Source organism: Vespula vulgaris, chromosome 7 (genome assembly GCF_905475345.1).
Source record: "Vespula vulgaris chromosome 7, iyVesVulg1.1, whole genome shotgun sequence".
In the NCBI taxonomy this organism is placed as follows: Eukaryota; Metazoa; Arthropoda; class Insecta; order Hymenoptera; family Vespidae; genus Vespula; species Vespula vulgaris.
This window is the reverse complement of record NC_066592.1, coordinates 562,900-584,755: the sequence shown is the minus strand read 5'-3', so window position 1 is coordinate 584,755 and position 21,856 is coordinate 562,900. Positions and strand designations below refer to the sequence as shown.

The 21,856-nt window shown below is 44.2% G+C and overlaps 1 protein-coding gene across 2 annotated transcripts in view; it reads right to left on the bottom strand.

Moving 5' to 3' along the window:
* LOC127065051 (dual specificity tyrosine-phosphorylation-regulated kinase mbk-2-like) overlaps positions 1 to 21,856 on the bottom strand; it is a 122,275-nt gene that overhangs the window by 75,285 nt on the left and 25,134 nt on the right. For both annotated transcript variants that reach the window (XM_050996887.1, XM_050996888.1), the window contains exon 2: positions 8,520 to 10,982. In XM_050996887.1, coding sequence (XP_050852844.1) covers positions 8,520 to 10,325 — 1,806 coding nt within the window. In that variant the 5' untranslated portion in view covers positions 10,326 to 10,982. The remainder of the gene's footprint in view (positions 1 to 8,519; positions 10,983 to 21,856) is intronic.

Sequence of the window (21,856 nt, the reverse complement as noted above, 5' to 3'; positions counted from 1 at the left end):
AGGAACGACGTCGTTTTTATACCTAGCTCCATTACCACGATCGTACACGAGCCCGCAAGATGAGTCGGAAGGGGTGTAACGGACCGAGTGGTGTGCTCGAAAGCGTTCGAAGTTCAAGAGAATTCCTTGTTGGTAGCACGATCCGTGCTATTGCGTTACTTCGCAAAGTACCGTGTGAAGTAGCGCTACGTGGAATTACGGTTTGTTGCTGACGATTATGGTACGCGAGTATGAATCACGATCTATCGTGTTTGCTTTCCACGTACAGGAAATCGTGCACGACCATGTTCCTTGGTACGACCGAGTCGAAATCGTTAATGGCAACGACGAACTCGCGTCGAAGAGTCACGGTGATGCGTAAGACGGCTCGATTATCCCGTAGCGAAGAAAAAATATCCAAACGATTTCCTTCGCGATTGGAAATGCTAATTCTATTAATTGCAAGAACAAATATATTCGCGTTAATCGAAAGATAGAAGGTTCTCTCTATTTTATTACCCTCCTGGTATAAACGAGCACCTGTATTATATGCGATAAACTTCCGGCATCGGATATATGTACCAAAGAACGATATTTTCTCGGCATTTTATGTCCGCATTATACGAGAAATATAAAGTTTTATGACCGCGCTTTCGCGTTCCAGCTGCGGAAGAAGCTTACGAGTAGTTAGTGTCTCCCATTATCGTCGATTAAAAGAATGGACATCTGATTGAATATTTCCCGACGACTTTTCTCCCCCTCTCTTCTTTTCTTTTCTACTTTCTTTGCGAAAAACTCCCCAAACGATTTAGTTTTACGACGTTGAAAAGTTAATGAGAGGTACATAGGTTCCCAGGTAGGACAAGTTTTTTTCGAATTCCTTCGAAATCGACTTCGACTTCGAGCGCTAAGCTTCGGGGACGTGCTCGAGCTCGTCAAAGGAGACGACGGAAGCTGCGTTCGAACGTCGTCCCCGCGCGAGCGAGACTTCGAGCGTTTTCCTCGTGAAAATGCGGAAAACCGTTTTACGGCCCTTCGACCGACGCTAGCATAGCTAATGCAGAGTAAACAAATTCTTGGCAAGACGCGTTAGCGGCCTTACGCGTTCTGCATTTTCTCATTGACGACTGCTGCTCTCTTATCTTCCTCCCTTCTCAATGATTTATATTACGCCCGTAACGTATCGCGAGTTCGAGTAAACGTTCTATGGGGAATTAATTTACGATCGGTCGGTCGGTCATTCGTTCAATGCTCAACGATTTCGAACCGTTACGCGTAGAAAAAGTTTCTCTCTGGGCGAATGTCACGGTCGATTCGGTCGAACGATTAAGAATCTTGCGGATCAAAATGGACGATAAAGCAAAATTATGTTAATCGGGGAGGTATCGCAATGGCGATCGACGAAAGCGAATTCCATGGATCGCACGAATCAACGAGCCCCGAACGGGGATGTTAAGACGCATAAGAGGATCTCTATTACAGTTAATCCGCCTACGGCCTCGCGGCGTTTGCCATGGGAAAAGGTAGGATCGGTCGACCATCGCGCCGACATAGCGGCAAATTGTACTCGGAATCTAAATCTCATCGGTACTACCCACATAATGTTTCTAGCGAACTTACGTTCGCTTACGTACGTATGCACCCGCATTCTCGATACAAACGGACGGACGATCTCGTGTGATTAACTATGAAATTATGTCCATCCTTCTCTCTCGCTTTACAAACGCTTCGGGCGAACATTTAATAACGAGTTATTAAATTAACGTTGCGTTACGATCGACTACATTTCAGTGAGAAAGTTCGCTTGCTTTTGTACGTTAATGTCGTAGCGTTAAACGATAACGATGGCTGTTACGAATACGATTATTGGATCGAGAAACCGAGAATTTAATTGGCTTACGTAAAAGCGCGATTAGTATTTATGAATTTTAACAATTACACAACAAACGTTACACACACGTACAGTTTAGAGCATGCACGTAAGCAGCATATCGCTACTCGTTTTCCGTGACAAAGAAAAAGAGAAAAAAAAGAAGAAAGCGTGAAAGGAAAATGCGAGATGTTTCCCCTTCTCGAAGAGAAGAGTTGGAGCGTTAATTATTTCCACGATATTACGCAATGTACCTTTAAACGATCCTTTTGTCAAAGTTTTTATATAATAAATCGAGTTGCCTCGATTAAACTCTTTAGGAATCAGCGATGCCCGTTATCGATGGAAATAATTAATTAGTGCTGTCATCTCAAGCCTCTTGCGTGGTACTATATAGTAACATCGGCAAGGTAGAAACCTAGTAGTCGATAAGAAAGTGACATTACAGAAACCTGCCGCATCCACAGCTGCAAAAATACGGTCGGTCATGGTCGACGAGGTCGCTTTTTTACCGCGCGTTGCATTCGATCGGATGGACGAAAAATCAAAGTTTCTTCGAAAGAGCAAAAATAAAAAACTTGAAAGGAACAAGGTCTATCGAAGAGAGCTATAATCTTTATGTTTTCAGCGAGGGAATTAAAATTAAAAGTTTGAGAGTTGGTTACGTCGAAACGATATTAATTACCTGTCAAAAATATAATAAAAATTTACTTATGATAATTTCAAAGAGGATTCGTTACCGCGCCGGTCCGATCTTGATCTAAAATTAGCTGGTCTGAAAAAACAGGGAGGGTTCTTGAAACAACGAGTGATTAACAGTTTCGCTAATGACATTTTCACAGCCGTCAAGCAACATCATTACGAATTGTGGGAACGAGCGAGTCGAGCCGATAATAAAAAGAGGTGTTGTCTTCTATTCTTTCAACACGAGCACGGTCACACACGTACACGCGCAACGCGTTGCGAAGGAACGATGTTGGGAACAAGGAAAACACTGGTTTTGCGGTTTGACGAGCGGAGCTGCAGGAGATCTCGTTTATCGGATGATTAACGCACCGACCGCAATTTCAACAGGTCCTAAAAAAATATTCTCTCCTTGGGTCGTCTCCCGATCAAATTGCATAGAGAGAACTTTACATAACGCCTCGGAATCGTACCGCGAGTAAAACGATCGTTTTTCTTCTCGATACGCGACGTAGAGGATTATTTTAATCGGGAAACGAAAGAAATTTTATCATAAATAAATAAATATATACACGCGCGCGCACGCAGACACATATGTTATATATGTATGTATATATACGAGAGAGAATCGTCGAATATGCACGACCCTTGCGAACGAACCATATTTCTTTCCACGGTTGGTTTGTTTAGGACGAAAAGTAAATTTTCGATATCCTTCGACCACGTAGATAGCACCGTGAAATCAAGTTGGAACGTGCCTGTCCCTTATCTTTTTCATCATAAAATAATGCCACGTGCTTCGTGGAGCCGGTTTTGTACTAAACTGCCTGCTCCGACCACCGTCCGCGTTGACGCAGGAAATTTGTGTTCGTGAGAACGAAGTAAAAGAAAAATATGTTTATATGCACCGAGAAGGAAACACAGGGGGGTTCCGCTTCGTTCGCGACCACAGCCATCTCTCGCGAACCTGACTCGGATTAAATCTAATTTATATCGAAACTCAGTCGATTCCTACGTTTTCAAAAGTTTTTCGAATAGTTCGATCAGTTTATCCTGGCGATAAATTATTTCCTTGGAACAAAGCTATGCGAAGGAATAATTAAAAATTACGGAGGATATAAATTTCGATTGGATGAGGAAATACGACAGAGCGGAGGAGAAAAGGAAGAAGAAGAAGAGGAGGAGGAGGAGGAGGAGGAGGAGGAAAGAGAGGAGGACGAAGAATTTCGTTTTATAACCAAAACAAGACGCGGCTTTGCATCGGCCAAAGTCGGCCCGAGAGCAACGTGCCACGTAAAGCGAGTGATTTAAAGCGACGCGGGTTTGATAATCCCTCGCGAGAAAAGAAAGGAGGAGAAAGAAAGAGAGATTGAAATGAGAAGGAAGAGAAGAAGAAGAAGAAAAGGAAAAAGGAGAAGAAGAATAAAGAATAAGGAGAAGCGTGATCGCCGAGCGCGATTCTTACGGAATCAGGCGCAAAGAAAACGGTGCAGGAGAGTGAAGAAGAGAGAGAGAGATGGAGTAAAAGGAAGAAGGAGGAGAAGGAGAAGAAGAAGAAGAAGAACACAAAAGAGCGACTTCCCCTTCGGAATCGAAGGTAACGTCGTACTGTCGTGCAAAAGGCATAGAATGGGCAACGATGGCTCAAATGGCCCGTATTTCAATAATGATAAATCACCCTGGTTCGACGCACCGACAGACATGGCCGGTTTGAAGATCTCACAGTGAGATATCCCCGTCAGGGGTCTATCTCGTGCCTTCCATCTTATACGGTCCTGTCTCTTTCTCTCTCTCTCGCTCTCTTTCTCTCACTCTTTCTCGTCCTATCCCTACAGGACGCTTCAAGATCAACTCGTGACTTATATCCGCTCGACAGAAATCCCTCTTCTCTTGCATGACGACGAAAGAAAGAGCAACATGAAGAGAGAGAAAGAGAGTCGACCTTTAAAAAAGCAAACGATCGAAATCGATTCTTCTTTTTCCTCTTCCGATATCCACTTTGCATCGATAACCTCGTATAATCGACGCGAGAGAATCGCCGAAAGATTCAAACAAATATAGAATTTACATAGAAAATCAAAAGAGAGAAAGAGAAGGAAAGACGAATGAAAAAGACGGAGAAGCTTCGATCTTATCTTCGATTAATTATGAGTCGCCGTGGGTTAGCGGAGAAAGACGGCTCGAGGAATCGAATAACTCGTCTTTTAATCCTTCGAACGCCATTTTTCCAACTTCCATTTTCTTTCTACGCCTCTTTGCTTCCTGTAAGATTATTAAATACGATCGTTTGCCTCGATCGAGCGCGGACTACCTTCTAAAGGATCGACGCCGTTTTAACGAGTCTTTAAGTATTATCGCGCGAAAAATCGAGGTGAGATCGCAAAGGCCTGATAAACTTTATTACGTCGGATAAGATCGAAACGGAGAAAAACGTCAGAGGAGATCCTCGCGCGTCGCCTTTTTTTCTACGTAAACGGGATAAACGAATTCTTATGGAAATTTTTGGAAACTGGAGAGGCGTCGCGTAACACGCGTAGTACCTATAGGCGCATCATTGAAATTGTACGAAATATCAAGGAAAATCGTAAAAGTTTTATAAAAGGATCTAGGCAAAAGAATCCAAGTTTTTTTTTTCCACCTCGGTCGTTGTAGGTGAACTTCGTGCAATATCATTCTCGATAATAATTCAACGAGACGGCTATCTATATTCGTGGAGAATCCATTCATCCTGTCGTAACGTTATACGCGTTTGCATGGCTAGAGCGACGTAAGCGCGTAAAGAAATCCACGCGAGGATAACTCCTACACGAGAATATTATGATCCGATATACGCTTCGCCGTGAAGTGCCGTACTCTTTCTCTTTTTCATTTTCTCTCAGCGCGTATACAGCATCGTTCGAAAGCAGCGAATACGGGATGCGGAATCGATTCGAGCTCTCTCAATTCCTCGAAGTCGTCGAATACGAATTCTCATCGTTTGCACTCGGTTGCAACTTTATCGGCCGTCGCGAGAATCAACGCGTTGTTATTCCGACGATGAGAGAGTTTTCGAACGCCAACTGCGAAAAATTTATGTTGGAAAAGTCGCCAAAATCGCATCGACATTGTACTGCGAATAATCGAGATCGACGATCGATCATAGATGATTTTTTCTTTCGAAAACGACCTATCTCGTCCTCTGTCGTAAAAAAACCAAAGGATAGCTACGCGTTATAATTTTCACTCTTGTTTTTCATCCCGACTCGTCGACGCGCAACTTAATCACCCTGTAAGTATTTCCGTGGAACCCGTAATCAAGGTGAGAGGAAGATAAATAGATAGATGGATAGACAGATGCAGAGAGAGAGAGAGAGAGAGAGAGAGAGAGAGAGAGAAGATATACTGTTTAAAGTATACGGGGCGTCGTGCGCTTTTTCTCTCCTCCTCTCACCATATTCGCAATCATACAAATTTAACGCCACACTCTTAACGGCGAAGAAAAAATTACCAGTAATTTGCCGTAGCAGACGGCAAATTAGTAGTAATCTGCATGCCTTTCAACGGTTCGGTGAAAATCTTCTCCGGGGTACCGGATGCGTAGGTCGCGCGTCCCTCACCTAGGTCGCTTTTATTTTGCGAAAAGAAAGAGAAGAAAAGGAGGACGAAAAAGAAAAAAGAAAAAAAATTAATGAGATTAGACGAAAGAAGATAGTCATCATCGATAAAAGCGGGACGTTGCGATCGTTTCGTTCGTTGTACGATCGACGACGCGGCTATTTCTAAAGCGCGCGCGTTACTAGGATGCTATTGAAACATCGTCGATTCAAATCAATTTCGAAAGCACACAGAGATGAAATATTTTAGATTCCCTTGGCTCGTAAAATTCCTGCGTTCCACGTACGTCTCGAAAAGATCGTACGATAAAACGTCTCGGGTAGGTTATATTTTGCTAAAAAATTCAGGATAAAAAAGAGAGAGATGTACTTTAACGGGAAGAGAAGGAAAGAGATGGAGACGCCGGCGGGCACGACGATGCGGCAGTCTTTAAAATCGAACGGAAATCCAGTTTAACCGTCTACCTACGTGGCAGTGACTACTAATAATAGAGCAAAGATACTGGATGGATAGAAATACGACTTCCTACGGCAAGAGTCGGTTTCCTCCCCGGCGTCCTAAGAATAACAGGCTCGCGTTCGATGCATTATCCCTAGGGTGGAGAAAGAGAGAAAGAAAGAGAGAAAGAGGGAGAGAGAAATGAGGCAGTTCAAACAGTGGATATTCCACGAGCACGTGCTTCCACTTATCCTCGACCATAAGTCTCAGCTGACTACGTCGCGTGGGAGCGAGGGAGCCAAAACGTGGTCGATCCTTGCACGATTCATCCTCTTTTCGACGACTTTATTCGATTGGAAAACCTTCGCGCTCTCTCTCTCTCTCTCTCTCTCTCTCTCTCTCTCTCTCTCTGTCTCCAGTTTTTGGCTTTTTCAGAAATCGTTGGGTCTTAAGTGGCATGCTTGCCAATAACGTTTCACCATCTTACTCTACTTCCTTCGAGTTTCTATCGAATCGATAATCGAGTCTCGACATCTAAAAGATCTGTCTCACGAAAGATTTTAATTAATGCCGAACGTTCGATCGTTCCTGAGACGATATTGAAAGCTCCCTTGTATTTCCTACTTGTTAGTTTTTCCTCTTGGACGATCATCTCTTGTTTCGGTCCGAGAGAACCGGCAGTAACGGAGCGTCGGTTCGATAGCCGATAACTAATTACAGCTTAGCAACCTCGTAATACCGGCTTTTTATCCGACCGCGCATTATATACCTAACGAGCAGTAATTAAACGAGACGCGGTCGAACCTCGGCCACTGTTTAACGTCGCCTACGTCCCGACGTTTTCTCTCTCTCTCTCTTCCTTTAACTACACGTCAAAAGTACGATTCCCAAACCATCTATGATCACATATAAATTTTGCACCGCGATCAATGTTTGTATTTTAACTCTGCGTTAGACGACGTTAATCCTACGGTATATTTACCCGTCCATCATAGTTCGATTCTATTTATTTATCCATCTCCTCGGACTCTACTGTTTAGATTTATAATGAAATAAGTTAAGAAAATATTGATTAATTACAGAAATAGAGAGAGACATTTTCGTGAAACAATGAAACTTCTCGCGGTAAACGCGTTTACAAAATTTGTCGACGATTCGTAACATTTCGGAATAAAAATTCTTCAACAAAGTTTTTCAGGAATCCACTCTGTATACTATAGAGAATCGATAGATTCGCTTGGAATTTTGATCGTGGATCCTTTCGAGGAAACTTAACGAAAAGATTATTCGCATTTCCCGAGCCATCGAAATGGAGAAAATATCGCGTTCGCAGTGTACACGAGCGGTAGGAAACCGGAGACGAGTATTTTTCGAATTCGTAGAATGGAAAAGTCGAGGAATCTTTCTCGGTTCGTGGTGGGAGAAAAGCTCAGGCGTTTCTTACCGAAGGGGTCAAGATGTCGATAACTTGAGAGTCGATCTCCCGTTACCAGACGATATTACACGAACGACGAAACCTTCTCTCTCGCCTTCTTTCTCCGTTCTTTCTATCAGACGGATTCAAAGTTGCACCTACCTATTTATTCCGTAAGAAAGCGAATAGCTCGCTCGCTCGCTCGCTCGTAATAACGTTTCTCGCGCGTTTTCTTTAGTTCGAAAGAATAACAAATTTATAAGCCGGGCTCGCGAGTCTCCGTCGTAGTTACGACTCATTGTTCCATTATCGGTCACGAGCCAAGACCGACGTCGCTTTTTCCTTTCTTCCTCTCGTGATCGACGGAAGCCACACAGCGATTAAGGCAAACTCTTGAAACTTTCCGCCTCGATCTATATTTATTTCGTGACAAATCCTGAAGAAAGTAGTGGTAGTAGAAGAGGAGGAAGAAGAAGAAGAAGAAGAAGAAGAAGAAGAGTCTCAAAGCGAACGACCTTCCTTCGCGAACGAAGGACTTACCTCTTCCGCGAACGATCTCTGCTGCAACGAAGCCCAGCACATGTTGCATGGACACACCTCCTTCTCCTTGAAATTTTCACCTCTCTCTCTTTCCCTAGCACCTAGCTGAGGTGGCGGCGGCGGTACCGGAGGCGGCAAAGGACTGGTAGCGACTTCGAGACTATCCGAACTCGAATTGTGACGTCTCGGAGGTGTTATGTTCGTGGTAACGTTCCCTTGAGACGCTCTCTTCGTTTCGACCGACTTTGAATACGGGGAGGATAAGTAAAGATTCAACATGCACTTGCTCTGCTGAGGTTGAGGCTTCAAAAAATCATCCAGGAGATAGAAACTCTGAGCCCTGCTCGATCTCGTAGTCGAGGACGAGGTTGTGGTCGTGGCGGTTCCGGTGGTACGAGTCTCGGTAGTCTGATCGATTCTACAAAAGCTCTCGCGATTCGTTCTGGCTCTGCACTCGTCCTTGAACTGATGGTGTCTCGCGAGCGAGTGTCTCCCGGTATCCTCGACGATCTCTCGATCGGTGGACGTCGCGTTACCGCTGCCGGCAGCCTCGATAGCAGGTTCCTGATACAATCTACGACTGACCTTGGTCCTGGCAGCCTGCGAGAACTCGCCGTTCTCCCTGTATATATCCCTGGTGACTCGGGACACGCGAGCCGAGTACGAGCTCGGCTGTTGATACCTCGTAGAGGAGGATTTGCAAGCCGAGCCACGTGGCTCGTCCCTCGAACGCTCGGCCGTGCTGCTCTCGATCATCGAGACGCTCATGTTGTGAGAAAACGAATTCTGAAGCGAAGCGCTCGCGTGCGAGGAAGTTCCACTTCCTCCGCCAACTGTGGGAGCTCTAAGAAGGGCACCTAGGGAGCGCCATTTCCTATCCTGTTGTTGCGGCTGCGATTGTCCCCCGGTGCTGGCAGCGAGAACGTTCGTCGAGCTAGAAGAGACCGAGGACCTGGTCCACTTCCTCTCGTTGCTCGGTGACGTCAACGAGGCATTGTTACCGACGGACCACTTCCGTTCGCCCATCGTGGGCGACGTCATCGAGGGCGGCCACTTTCTCTCGTTCGAGGGTGACGCCATCGAGGTGCTCGACCACTTTCGCTCGGACGAAGGCAAGATCGAGGTGGTCACCGAACTCGAGGACCCACCGACGCCGTTCAGCTGTTCCTCTCGTTGTCTCGCTTTCCACCAAGACGAGGTGGACGTGAACAATATCAGAGCACCTTTCAACGGATTTTGATTCTTCGAGGAACCTCCGCTCTTTGGCGATTGCTCTCGATCCTTCGTCTTCAATAATTCGCGGAAGCTCGAGGACTCGCACTCGCGATCGCTGAAAGCGGACGCGTCTCGATCTCTGAAAGCGCTCTTAGCCGCGGCCACTTCTTCCTCGTGATAGATCGTTGCGTTGGTGCTTCGCAAACGAGGCCTGATCCTTACGAAACCGTAATCGTTGCTCTCTTGAATCGCATCGGTCTCGACTCCTCGCTGCTGCTGGTGGTGCTGCTGCTGATGCTGTTGCTGTTGCTGTTGCTGCTGTTGTTGCTGTTGCTGCTGCTGAGCGTTGGTGCTCGGCTGTTGAAGCGACGAGCCGCTCTGCCCGGACGAGTACTGATGATGATGGTGCTGAGAGTGGTGGTGGTGATGATGATGATGGTGGCCGTTGGTAAGCTGCAGGCTCGGCTGTTGCAACAATGTCGAGGTTCTAGCACGATGGCCCTCGCCGACGGTGCTCCTTTGCAGACAGGAGAAGCTCGCGGAGTGACGCAAGCTCGAGGGCGGATTGCTCGGCTGACTCACGCCTAACATCTTTTCTCTTTTCTCTTCTTCTTCTTCTTCTTCTTCTTCTTCTTCTTCTTCTTCTCCTTCTTCGCTCTTTGATCTTCCAACGCGAACGCGAGAGTTGAAGTCGGTAAGACGGAAAGAGAGAGAAAGAGAAAGACAGACAGAGACAGAGATAAATAGGTAGATAGATAGATAAAGAGAGAGAGAGAGAGAGAGAGAGAGAAAGGATTCTGTGATTCTGTGCAAAAAGAGAAGAAAAGAAACAAGTGCACGGAGAGTCTAGAGTCCGTAACCGTTTCCGATGTCTACAGAATGGGAGGAAAAGTGAGAAGAAGAGCGAAAGACGCAAAGTTATGACGACGGATGCGACTTAACGGACGACTCAGGTGGGCACGACTGGTGCTGTTCGTTACCCTGGCAGTGTCTTTATCGGTCGTTGCCTCGTTGAGAATATCCAACGACAACCACGACGAGAAGAACCGAGCAAATGCAGTTTCTTCAACAGAACGATCTGCAATCCTTCTCTTCCTTCCTTTTTCCTTCTCTTCGTCCGCTCTTGATACTATTCTCACGTGCATCCTCGACGTCTGACTCGTCGATAAGTAACCCTCGGGCTACATCATCCTCGATGGCGAACGCGTTCTTCCTGTTTCTTACGTACGACGTCGGGTCGTACGAAATCTGGAACAAAAAGTAGGAACAGGGTAGGGACAGACGGCAACTTAAAAAATGGAAAAGAAAATGTGACTAAGAAAAAAAAAATAAATAAAAAAAGAAAGAAAGGCGAAGCTTACCGAGCGGCATGTAAAAGCAGGGGGAGATTACTACGAAGGGAGGTAACAGGGGCTTTTATGGAGGGTGCGAAAATAAAAGTTGAGAATTTCGAAAGACGCCGACGGTCGCACCCAACCGAATAAAAACACCAGTTATCGTCATCTTTTTTTGATTGATTATTATTTGTTAGTATCGCCGTCATTTCGAAATTCTTAAATCTTTTCTTTCGATCTCCCTCCCCCCGCACATGTATGTATACGTGTATAAAATCATCGAATGAGGGGGGTTTGGGGATGATAGCACTCCGGGATACGAAGTATATAGGCTTTCTCGTCCATTTGAATTCTATTCTCACGTGAGTGCCACGAGAGGCGATGATAATACGATTTCCGCGGTTCTCCGCAGCGAGAGGGAAGCAAAGGTAGATGGAGATGGACGTGATGGAGGAGGAGGAGGAGCACGAGGCGATACGCGTTAGAGATCGGTGAAGAATGAAGGACGTTCTGCGGTCAAAGCCAGAGACCGCGCTTCCAGATGTCTACCGACGCGAGAGCTGTGATAAGAAAAATTCAATCTGCTTCTAACGCGTGAAACGAAGAGAGAATACCCTCTCTCTTATATCCGATTAATCTCGAACTCCGAATCGTTCTAACGACGGATGATTTTAAGCGGGTTCTCTCGCAAAATGCGAAAGGAAGCGGGAAATTTACGGACTCTAAACTACGCGTTAAATGCGAGCTCCTTCGAGAAAGCCCTCGGACGGGCATCGTAAAATGGAGGTGAAATTAAATATCGGGGAGGAATGCTACTGCTACTGCTACTGCTACTGCTACTGCTACTGCTGCCGTTGCTTGTATACGATGACTCGCGGGAAAATGAAAAGTTGGTGCTAAATTAGAGCGAAACGATATCGTCATGCTTCGAACTTGGGACCAATGAACGACTATGTATTAAAAAGAAGCTCAAGGATCGTGGTGGAGGGATAGGGAGAATACATCATTTTTAAGAAATTACGTTGTCGTCCAAGTAGATACACGTATACGCAGTGTGCTGCGCGTGTACAGGACGGAGTCTAAGAGTCGTCGCTGCTTCGTGACAGTTAAAATATTAATAAATGGACATAATTATTTCCTAATTAACCGAGTCTGGACCGTAATTAACGCAATTAACATTCCTAATGGTATTCCCCATGCAGGTCGTTTCTTCGAGGATCCCCGACGTATTCGTGGAAAGAAATTTTCAAGCTTCGTCGAAGCACGCGAGCTCTCCTCTCTCTTTGTTCTCTCTTATCTCTCAATAAACTCGTACATTGGCACTCGCTGTCCCATAGCTCGCAGAGAGACCGGCGGAGTAGTGCATCTCGAGCGTTACTTGAAACTTTCCTCCATTAATTAATTAATTAATTAAGCCACGAGCAGGCTCGTCGATATGCTCGTAAACCACGCTGTGTTACACATCTCCTTGTCTTTTTAAAGGGAAACGTATTGCGACAGAGCTCGTTAATACAATCGTTAAACGTTACGAAATCTGTCATAAAACACGATCAATTGTTAATCGTCTGCAGCCGAGATAAAAGGAACGATGACTCACCTAAAAGACTTCGACGGGTCTCTTCTTCGATCGAAGAAATCGAAACGTTCGTTCGTTGGCACGTGGCGATTAGAATCCTTCGTTCTAAGTTCGACGCGTCGTCTCCCTCCTGTCCTCTTTCCTTTTACTCTTTCCTTCGGTCGTGAATCTCTCGCATCTTTTCCGATTTACAAGGACAATGCGAGAGCTCGGTTCTCCGTCGTTACGTTAAAGTTACGAGACCGGTCGCACGACTCCCATGATTTCTCGGAGTTTACGTTTGTCTCCAGCGCGTCTATACGCGTCTTACCAACGGAACACAGTGAAAGGGTTTTTCAAGGCGGGAAAAGTGAGTGACACCCACACGCAGCAACTTTTGCGCGTGTCGCTCGGTTAATGCAAAAGGCAAGGCCGTCCGTGCGAATAAAAGTTCACTGCGTTATTGCGAAATCTATCGTCTGTTGCAACGATAATGATGTGTAATGAGATACCAAGAGGGATCTCGGAGCGAAACGTATTTCGATTCCGACTGTAATAAAGATAGCAATTAGATATCGTTAGGTATTTCGTACGCGGAGGTATACGAGTGCGATCCTCGCGATCGAATCAATTCCAATACGTTTCTTCCGAGATCGTTTCGAGGCTGCTTCGCAGCGAAGCAAATGAGATTCGAACGGGCTCTTTAGACTCGGCATCGTACCACCGTTCGAGTTCGTTCCTATCGAACGGAATAAAAGAATCAAGGAGGTGGATCGGCTCGTTTGAAATAAAAAGCCTGACTCATTTTAACGAGTCAGTCGATGCACTTCGATGAGAGGAAGAGAAGGATATCAGAAGGAGGAAGGTTCATGCATATGCATGTATCGACGCGACCGCCTTATACGCGACTCGCCAAACTCTCACCTCGCATTGTTTCTTTCCTACACACGCGAGAGTTCCAGCAACCGACTAGCACGAGCGAAAACGCACTCCCTCCTCCTCCTCCTCCTCTTTTTCTTCTCCCACTCCACGCGTAGGAATGCCAACGTAATCTAGCATTTGCGCTCTGGATAGTTCGAGCCACCAACCCGGTTAACGTAATTGCACGGAATCTTCGGCCGTAACTAATTGCACGGAGGGTACGTAATAAACACGGACGAACAACAAACGACGCGATTCCTACGCGCGTTGCTTAAGATTTATTGTGAAAGAAATTTGAAAGCTCTTCCCCTTTTCCTTCTCGTTATGTTCGTTTTCTTCCTAAGTCAGCTTAGTACCGAGGATTAATTAATTATGAAAGGCGACGCTGTTACGCGATATCGTAGGAGAGGATCGAGAGATAAGGCGATAATCGTTCGAGCAGAAATCGTTTTAATCGAGAAAGATTATCGGTGATCGATGCGAGAAAGCGACTTCGATCCTTCGGATAAATCTAAACTGGATAAATGTATTCAAACGATATACGACGAAGCATCGATCATTAATCGTCCGTCTCGTAGCCGTCGTTCTATTTTATTCACGATGAGCTTGCTTTTCGTAGAGAGCTTTAATTATTTAAAAAGGTTTTAACTACGGAACAGGGATATTTAAATATGTATCTCACAGAAAGATCCGAGTTATCGGTAAGAGGGAACGCGCGAAAGCTTCGAACGTTTCGTGTATAAAAATAACAAAAAAAAAAAAAAAGGAGCGGAAGCGGACAAACCGTGAGTCAGTATTATCGACCAACGACGAAACCATAAAGAACGAACCGAATTCTCCGATTACAATCACGCAACGAAACAACGCCAATCGCGTCTACGCAAGAAACATTTTTATTCGACACCCTTATGAGATACACATGCTTTATAAGCTCAACGAGACACGCGACGAGACGCGAGAACGAAGGTACCTCGTCGATACGTTTAAATATTTTTATTATTTTTCGATACGAGAGGATGTGTCGGAAACGAATCGAATTTATAAGTTTGTTTTGAAGCTTCGAGATTGTTAACGAGGCTCCTCGTACGATGCTTAGACGAGCCATCGATTATAATTTCTCCAGTAGAGGAAAAAAATAAGGGATTAAAGACGCGACTTGGGCCATACGAGATTCTCTAAGAGCATTGGTACGCTTCGACTCAAAGTTTCCGACCGAACGATAATCGCTTCTCGGTATGCCGAGGTAATTAGGAACAATAACGATAACTAGTACGGAAAGCGGAACAAACGAGCCATGTTGAAACAGGTAAACTATAGGGACGAAGAGCGTGCGAGTAGAATGTGGTAAGACGATTATGGTGAAAAACTTTACGAGGGTGGTGCTTTTAAGATCGAGCTTTAGAAATAATCTATAATACACAGGGACATCTCTTCCTGGGACAGTCTTAACCTCGGGTCACGCGAGTCTCATTTTCGAGACGTTCCTCGTGACGAATGCGCGTACAGAATCGTTTCCGTGCGCAACCGATTATTAGTCATTTTAATCAGTGTACGAATGTAATAAGCAATTATTAGAAATTTAATCGACTATCTCTATAAAAAAAAAAACTTTAAGAAAAATATTCTGCGTTATCGTTAATTAGTAAATCTTCCTTCGCGAGTCGAAATTTTTCAGACTCTTCATTAGAACGAGCTCGTATTCGATTATCGTACTCCTCTTCGAGTCGCTGTAATTAATATTACACGAGAGAAGAAGATTATAATTATAATTATAAAAGACACGTCATGTTCTCTTGAAAATTGGGCAATGGATTTAGATGAATTGAACCGTGGAAAACGTGTCCGCTCGTTATATCGGACCGCTTGAAAAATGCTGAGATTGGTAAGCAGCGAAACAATGCCATAATAGTACTGTGGGAAAGAGTCCGTCATGATACGGCTGACGATGGGTCGTTGGTACACGTTTATCCTTCTAAATATAAAACTAATTATCCGCGTTCTAACGTATTCGTACTTTTAATCTCGAAATTGCATAATCATAACAGCTACGCTCCCGGTCCACCGCACCCAAGATACGAGTTTAATTAGGATAACGACTGTTCCTTAGAAATGTTCTTAAAAGGTATCTTATGCCTTTCCCATAAATTGAAATTTTTGGAGTATCAAAGTCACGACACAGTGACCGTAAATTGTTCCGCGCACACAGCGACGGTTTCTACTTTTATTTATTCTAGACCGCGTTCTTAGAAAGTGAGGCAAAGAAAGAAAAAAAAAGAAAAAAGAAAAAGGAAGAACTCGGGAGCAATCCCGACTCTAAAGAGAACATTTTCCTTTTAATCAAGATCCGATCGCGATTAGTCTCTTATTATTAATCAACGAACGATATAAACGAGTGCTCGCCGATACGCGCAGTCGGCCATCTTGGAATCGGGGATGTTCCGGTACCATTCGTTTTTTCCTCTCGAAGATATAAACGTTTATCTTCGATCCCTCCCACTCTTTCTCTCGTCGACGCACGAATTTACTCTTTCAATCCCCTTCCTTCCTCTGTCTGCGAGGACAGGCGCAATAACGTAATTACGTAGGTTGTAATTAAGTAAATCGATCCCCCTCCTATCGTTACCCCTCCCAATCTTTTTTTATTTCAGCATATAACTTGTACGTGCTTACTAATGGATTTTCAACAGAGGGAGTACTTTGACCTCGGCTCGACTCTTACTACCTCTCTATATCGTACCTCCAGCCCCATTCTACCCTACGATTCCAACCCTCGTTCCCGTTCCGCGCGCGCTAGCGAACGACACAACGCGACTACGACGACTATCACGGGGTAAACGTCCTCGACAAAAGAAGAAAATACTTGCCGTTCGCGAAATCGATACGAACCGCGAACACGTGATGTATCACCGACACACAGACAACGCTCGACGAGAATTCACGTGAAATTCCAACGAATCGTAATCCACTATGTGCAAATGTTTACACGTCTATCTAAGCGAGTACGTATTTTACGCGTGCTCGCGCGTGCCTGCGTGCTTTTACGTTGCACAGAGCCCACGGACCTTCGGGAATAGAAATAGAATTAAATAAATCGTTGTGAAAAGCTAGTGAAAAGGGTGCTTGAGATACGTTACCGTATAGATTCGTTCTACGATGAACTCGTTAAACTATCGATCCTCGTACGAGTCTCCGTTCGTTCTCGAGAATCCAATAATTGCCTTCTGCGACCGCATGATTTGTATACACGCGCGTATACACCTTTCCATTCCTTTATTTATATCCCGGCTCGCGAGAATAGAGCGATAGAAAGGAAAACGCGGTGCATCTAAATCGCTGCGGCGATATCTATCGATACGTCGGGTCGAGGATATTCGCCGTATCTCTTTCGCTACAGCAAACAAAGCTCGATAATTGATTGTCCGTCTCTCTATGTACCATCTAATTTCATAGCGCGTATCGTATCGGCGCAAAGAATTTAATTAAACGAATTATAGCACGGTACGATGTCGCGGGATAGGGGAAATATACCTATATCCTAAATGTCGGGAGTAATCGATAAAGTGCCACGTAAAGCGGCGTATTTCGCGTTTAAAAGAGATACCGCTAAATGATACGCGTGCTTTTTGAAAAAAAGCCCGTCGAGCGAATTTCGAATTTAACTAAATTTTTAAACCTTTCTCAAATATACTTAAAACTCTCTAAGCCCAGCGAGAACTACCGAGAGAAAATATAAAGCGAGTTGGTTTGACGGAACTATGCGTTCAGGAATCCAGTTAATTAGCAATGCAAATTCGACGAGTACCGATCGCACAGATCGTTGCATCTATCCAAGTCCATCGACCCACTAAGCGATCACCGAATCGACTCCTTTATTTTCCTATCGCACAAAAATTCGAATCGAAACAATAAATCGTTATATCGTTTTTCGTGTTCGTTCTAGAAAGCGCATCCTCGAGTACGCTTTCTCTCATGAATTCGTCGAAAAAGCCGGGCGCAGTAAACACTTGCTTAATACTAACGTGGCCATTAGGGTCGTTGAAAGGCAGTAAGCCGTGATTAGAAATCTTCGTAAGCAGAGCGTAATATACCACCCGTTATAAAGCCCCATAGAAAACTTCGTCCGAAGGCTTCGTCCTCTCGGTTCGAAAGCGTCGAAAGGACACGTTGAATTTAACCCCGTAATTCGATGCGACCGTCTTTGAGTTCTCTCCTACGACGCAAGTCGAGTGTCGTCGAGCTTGCGAAATCCCGTTTTAAATGGTCGCTGCATTGCACGCACGTTTCTACGCGTATTCTATACGTTTTTTCCTACGCGTCATTTTTGTGCAGTTTAATTAACGCGTCCTTGCATTCTAAAATGATTACTTTTTGCATCGCGCATTTTCTTTCCTTTTTCTCTCTTTCTCTTTCTTTTCGTAAAAAATCCGTCGTTTTTTATCACCCGTTATTTTATTATCCTACAAATACACTAACCTATACAAATATAGTCTCCTACCGCTTCAACGCAAACTCTTTCTAAAAATACCGGCACGGTGAATAATGAAGGTACACCAGTGCGCTTTACCGTATGTATTTACATGTATACACGTAGGTACGTACGAGTAGAGAAAGAGATCGAACGAATCGTTGAAACTCGTGCGTGGTAGATTATTCAAAGCGTCCTATAAAAGTATAAAACTCTTTGCGGTCTTTCGTGTGTACTGCTGGCAAAGGATATACGGCGTTTAAAGCGATTAGAAACCATATAGAAATTTGATTGCTCGCGATTCTCGCTCGATATCGCGCAGAGAAATCTTTTAATCGTACGAATCAAGCGGATTTTCATAATTACGTCTACTGCTGCGTGTCTAAAAGTTGCTATTAATTGGAGTTAAATATTTCTTTGAAAATGTTGTAAGATTATGACCTTCGAAGACTCTTTTAAACAGTCTAGAGGGCTTTACAAACGCATCGATCGTTAAACGAAATAAGAAAAGAGAATGAAATAAGGAACGGCGCGTGTCGTGGTTAGGGAAAGCGTAAAATTTTACGTAATTAACGCCGTTATAAATTGAAATCGTTTATGCGCCGAGGCTCGTCGTCTCGTAGCCGGTGGCATATAGAATAGACATATACATAACAACGACGGTCATTAAGCGATGTTGAGAAACGTGAGAGTGCTTGCTGACGCTTGCTTACTGATTGGCGTGTTAATTATATCGCTGCCGATTCGAATTCGCACGTGAGAGTCGTGACTGTTGGTAGTCATCGCGATGATGGCCCAAACAAAAACTGTCCATCGGATAAGGCAAATAACGATAAAAAAACTGACAGAGAGAGAGAGAGAGAGAGAAGAAAATTGATTACAGCAAAACGTAGACTTTATCGATGCGAAACAATAACATAATAGTATCATTAAATGTAATAAAGTTTGGAAAATAAAAAAAAAGAGAGAGAGAGAGAGAGAAAGGAAGAATAAGGGAGACAAAAGATGAGAAGAGGGCAATAATGCGCACGTGCCGAGAATAAACGCGCGGCATTATCCTTATCGCTCGTGTGTGCGAGCCAGCTTTCATTCGACGCGTTTATTCGAGCCGAGTGACAAATTGTCATTATTTTAGCGACCGCGAATTACGCTGTTACCGCCGTTGCTGATGCTAACGAACGACGAGGACAACAAAGGAAGGCGCTATTATTTTGAAATCTCGCTCTAGTACCCAGCCATATGGCAATTAATGACGATTGGCCTCTCGCGCTGATTGATGCGCGAACGACGTCGCGGTAGAAAAAGTAATGACGATAATAATAATAAGAAGCAAAAGCAGAAGCAGAAGATGAAGAGGAGGAGGAAGAGCTGGAGGAGGAGGAGGAGGAGGAGGAGGAGGAAAGACGATGACCTTAATAATCTGGCGAGAGTTAACGAACAAATGGCAAAGTGTGGATACTTGTACATACATATGTAGCACGCGCGCCAAACTACGCGAGTATTGTACTCGGCGTTCGTTGCCACGATTGACGATCGACGATTAGATAATCGCGTTGATACTCGTTCATCGTTTGTCGTCGTCTAATACCTTCCCACGCAAACAGTACACACAACCGAGTTTAAACGCGGCTGTCCAGCTTAAAAGAGACCTTTGCCCAGAGCTATTATCGCGTGTACGAACGCGTACATCTTTTTTTGCGAGAAAAAACATTTGATTTTGATTAAACGCTACGTAGAAAGTTCGCGGGAGTTAACGATCTCGTGAAAATCAAAAGTGAAACGATCGATCGAGATACTGGTTGATCGAATGCGATTAATTACAGTTGGTTTCCGTATTTATTAAATAATCACGAGCGCTTGGTTATCTCGAAGAAACGAAAGTTTAACAAAGTGGATGCAATGGTCGTAGAAAATAGATCGATCGAATAATGTCGCGATCGTATGTAAGGCACATAAAAGAATATTACACGTTTTCGTTCCTCACAAATACGTAGTTATCGTCGGTGTTGTCTACTAATTTAGCCGTAATGAGCAGGTCGAGAGAGTTTGACAGCTCGCAAGGAACGTTGCTGACGACGGCAAGAGTATGTGAGAGAGAGAGAAAGAGAGAGAGAGAAAAAGAGAGAAAGACAGTAATGACCTAACTGGTCGACCATTGTCTGCGAACTCAAGCGGCCCACGCTCTCGAGGTTGCAGCAGCCAGAAACAGCAGCAACTACTAGCAGCAGCAGCAGCAGCAGCCAGCAATGGCAGCAAGCTTCATTCAATGTGCGAGAAGCGTAAGAGCAGGGCTGAAGGTTTCAACGACCTCGCGGTGCAAATTACTCACTTAAATCGTTACTACGGTGACGGCCACTCTCCGTGGATTTTGATCGATCAATTTTAATCCAAGTTCGCGAGACGTGCCAGGCACAACTTCGTTCCAAGAGTATTTATGTACCCGCTTGCGTTACCAGTAGCAAACAAAATTAGCGTACGCGACTAAGAAACTACGTCTGCTGCGTTTTACGCACAAAGAAACTACTTTTTAAAAGGAAGGGGAGAGAGAGAGAGAGAGAAGAACCGTCTAGAGTATCGTTTCACATCTCGCTGCATTTAAATCATAATAGCTACTTTTAAGCAACGGTACGTAACCTAAGTAATATAGTCCGTTGCATACCTACTTAATTATACAAGTTCTCGATGGTAAACATAAACTTGCGCGGAATGGGTACGAGCATGCGTTGAAAAATGTATTAATAGCTAATGAAAGAGAGTACGTTTAACGTTCCCCTTTGGTGCATTCAATGGTTCGTTCTAAGACCGGTCCGATTTATTGATATAATGTAAAGGGCGAACGAGTACAAGTCCTATCGAACTTTCAAGCTGGTATAATGCCATTGTTAATCGATTTCTCGATATACCTATGACGTGTATACGCAATATGTAACGTCCTATGTACATATGTAGCTATACACACACACACACACATCCGCGCAAGCATACACACGGACGCACACACTCATACGTATAATACTCGGGAAAGCCAATAAAATATTTTCCGACAATTTTGTCGCTGAAGATGACGGGAAAAGAGAATCGGCTATGCGAATGAATAATGAATTAGGAATTATTCTATCAACGTGATAGAATAACGTATGTATCTGATCGTACGCGCGAAAGGTAACAACTAGTCGAGGTCTGAAATTAGATATTAATCGTAGAGATTGTCGCAATGTCCGCTACTTAACGAACGCATCATTTGTCATAAGAAGGTTTATTATACGAGCCATAAATCGAGATTGGTATCTTCTTGACCCTCAAAGACCCCGAGGTAGCGGTTCATTCAGACAGATCGTTTGGAACCTAAGAACACGTATGTCTACTCGAACTTTCATTAAATCGTAATTCATAGTAGGACGAAACAAGAATCTTCGATAACTACCGTTTCCCCTAGCATTTGCAATTATATTGCATTATATCAATTCTAAAAGTGGCACATCTCCCTCGTACATACGTTCGCGCTTTTCGATCTTTTCTAACGAGATTACACGATCGGCAATTCCATTTTTACGGATTGGAAGCAAGTTTCGATGACGCTTTAATTAGCTAGCATAGCATATTTGGATTTCGATGAAACATATCTCGACGTTATTACAGTACTCGCCACTAGTTCCAACAAGAATCTATAAACGTAGAAAGCTATTTTTTCTAATTATCGCGCTCCTATCGGACAGATAATAAAAACGATTGGATTTGTAGGATGATGTTATTAAAGCGCGGCTTTGGTTAGGTTCTCAAAGATATTCCATTGCCGAAGATAACGAACAGAAGCGCATTCCTGAAGGAGGCGTAGGTACCTGTTAGT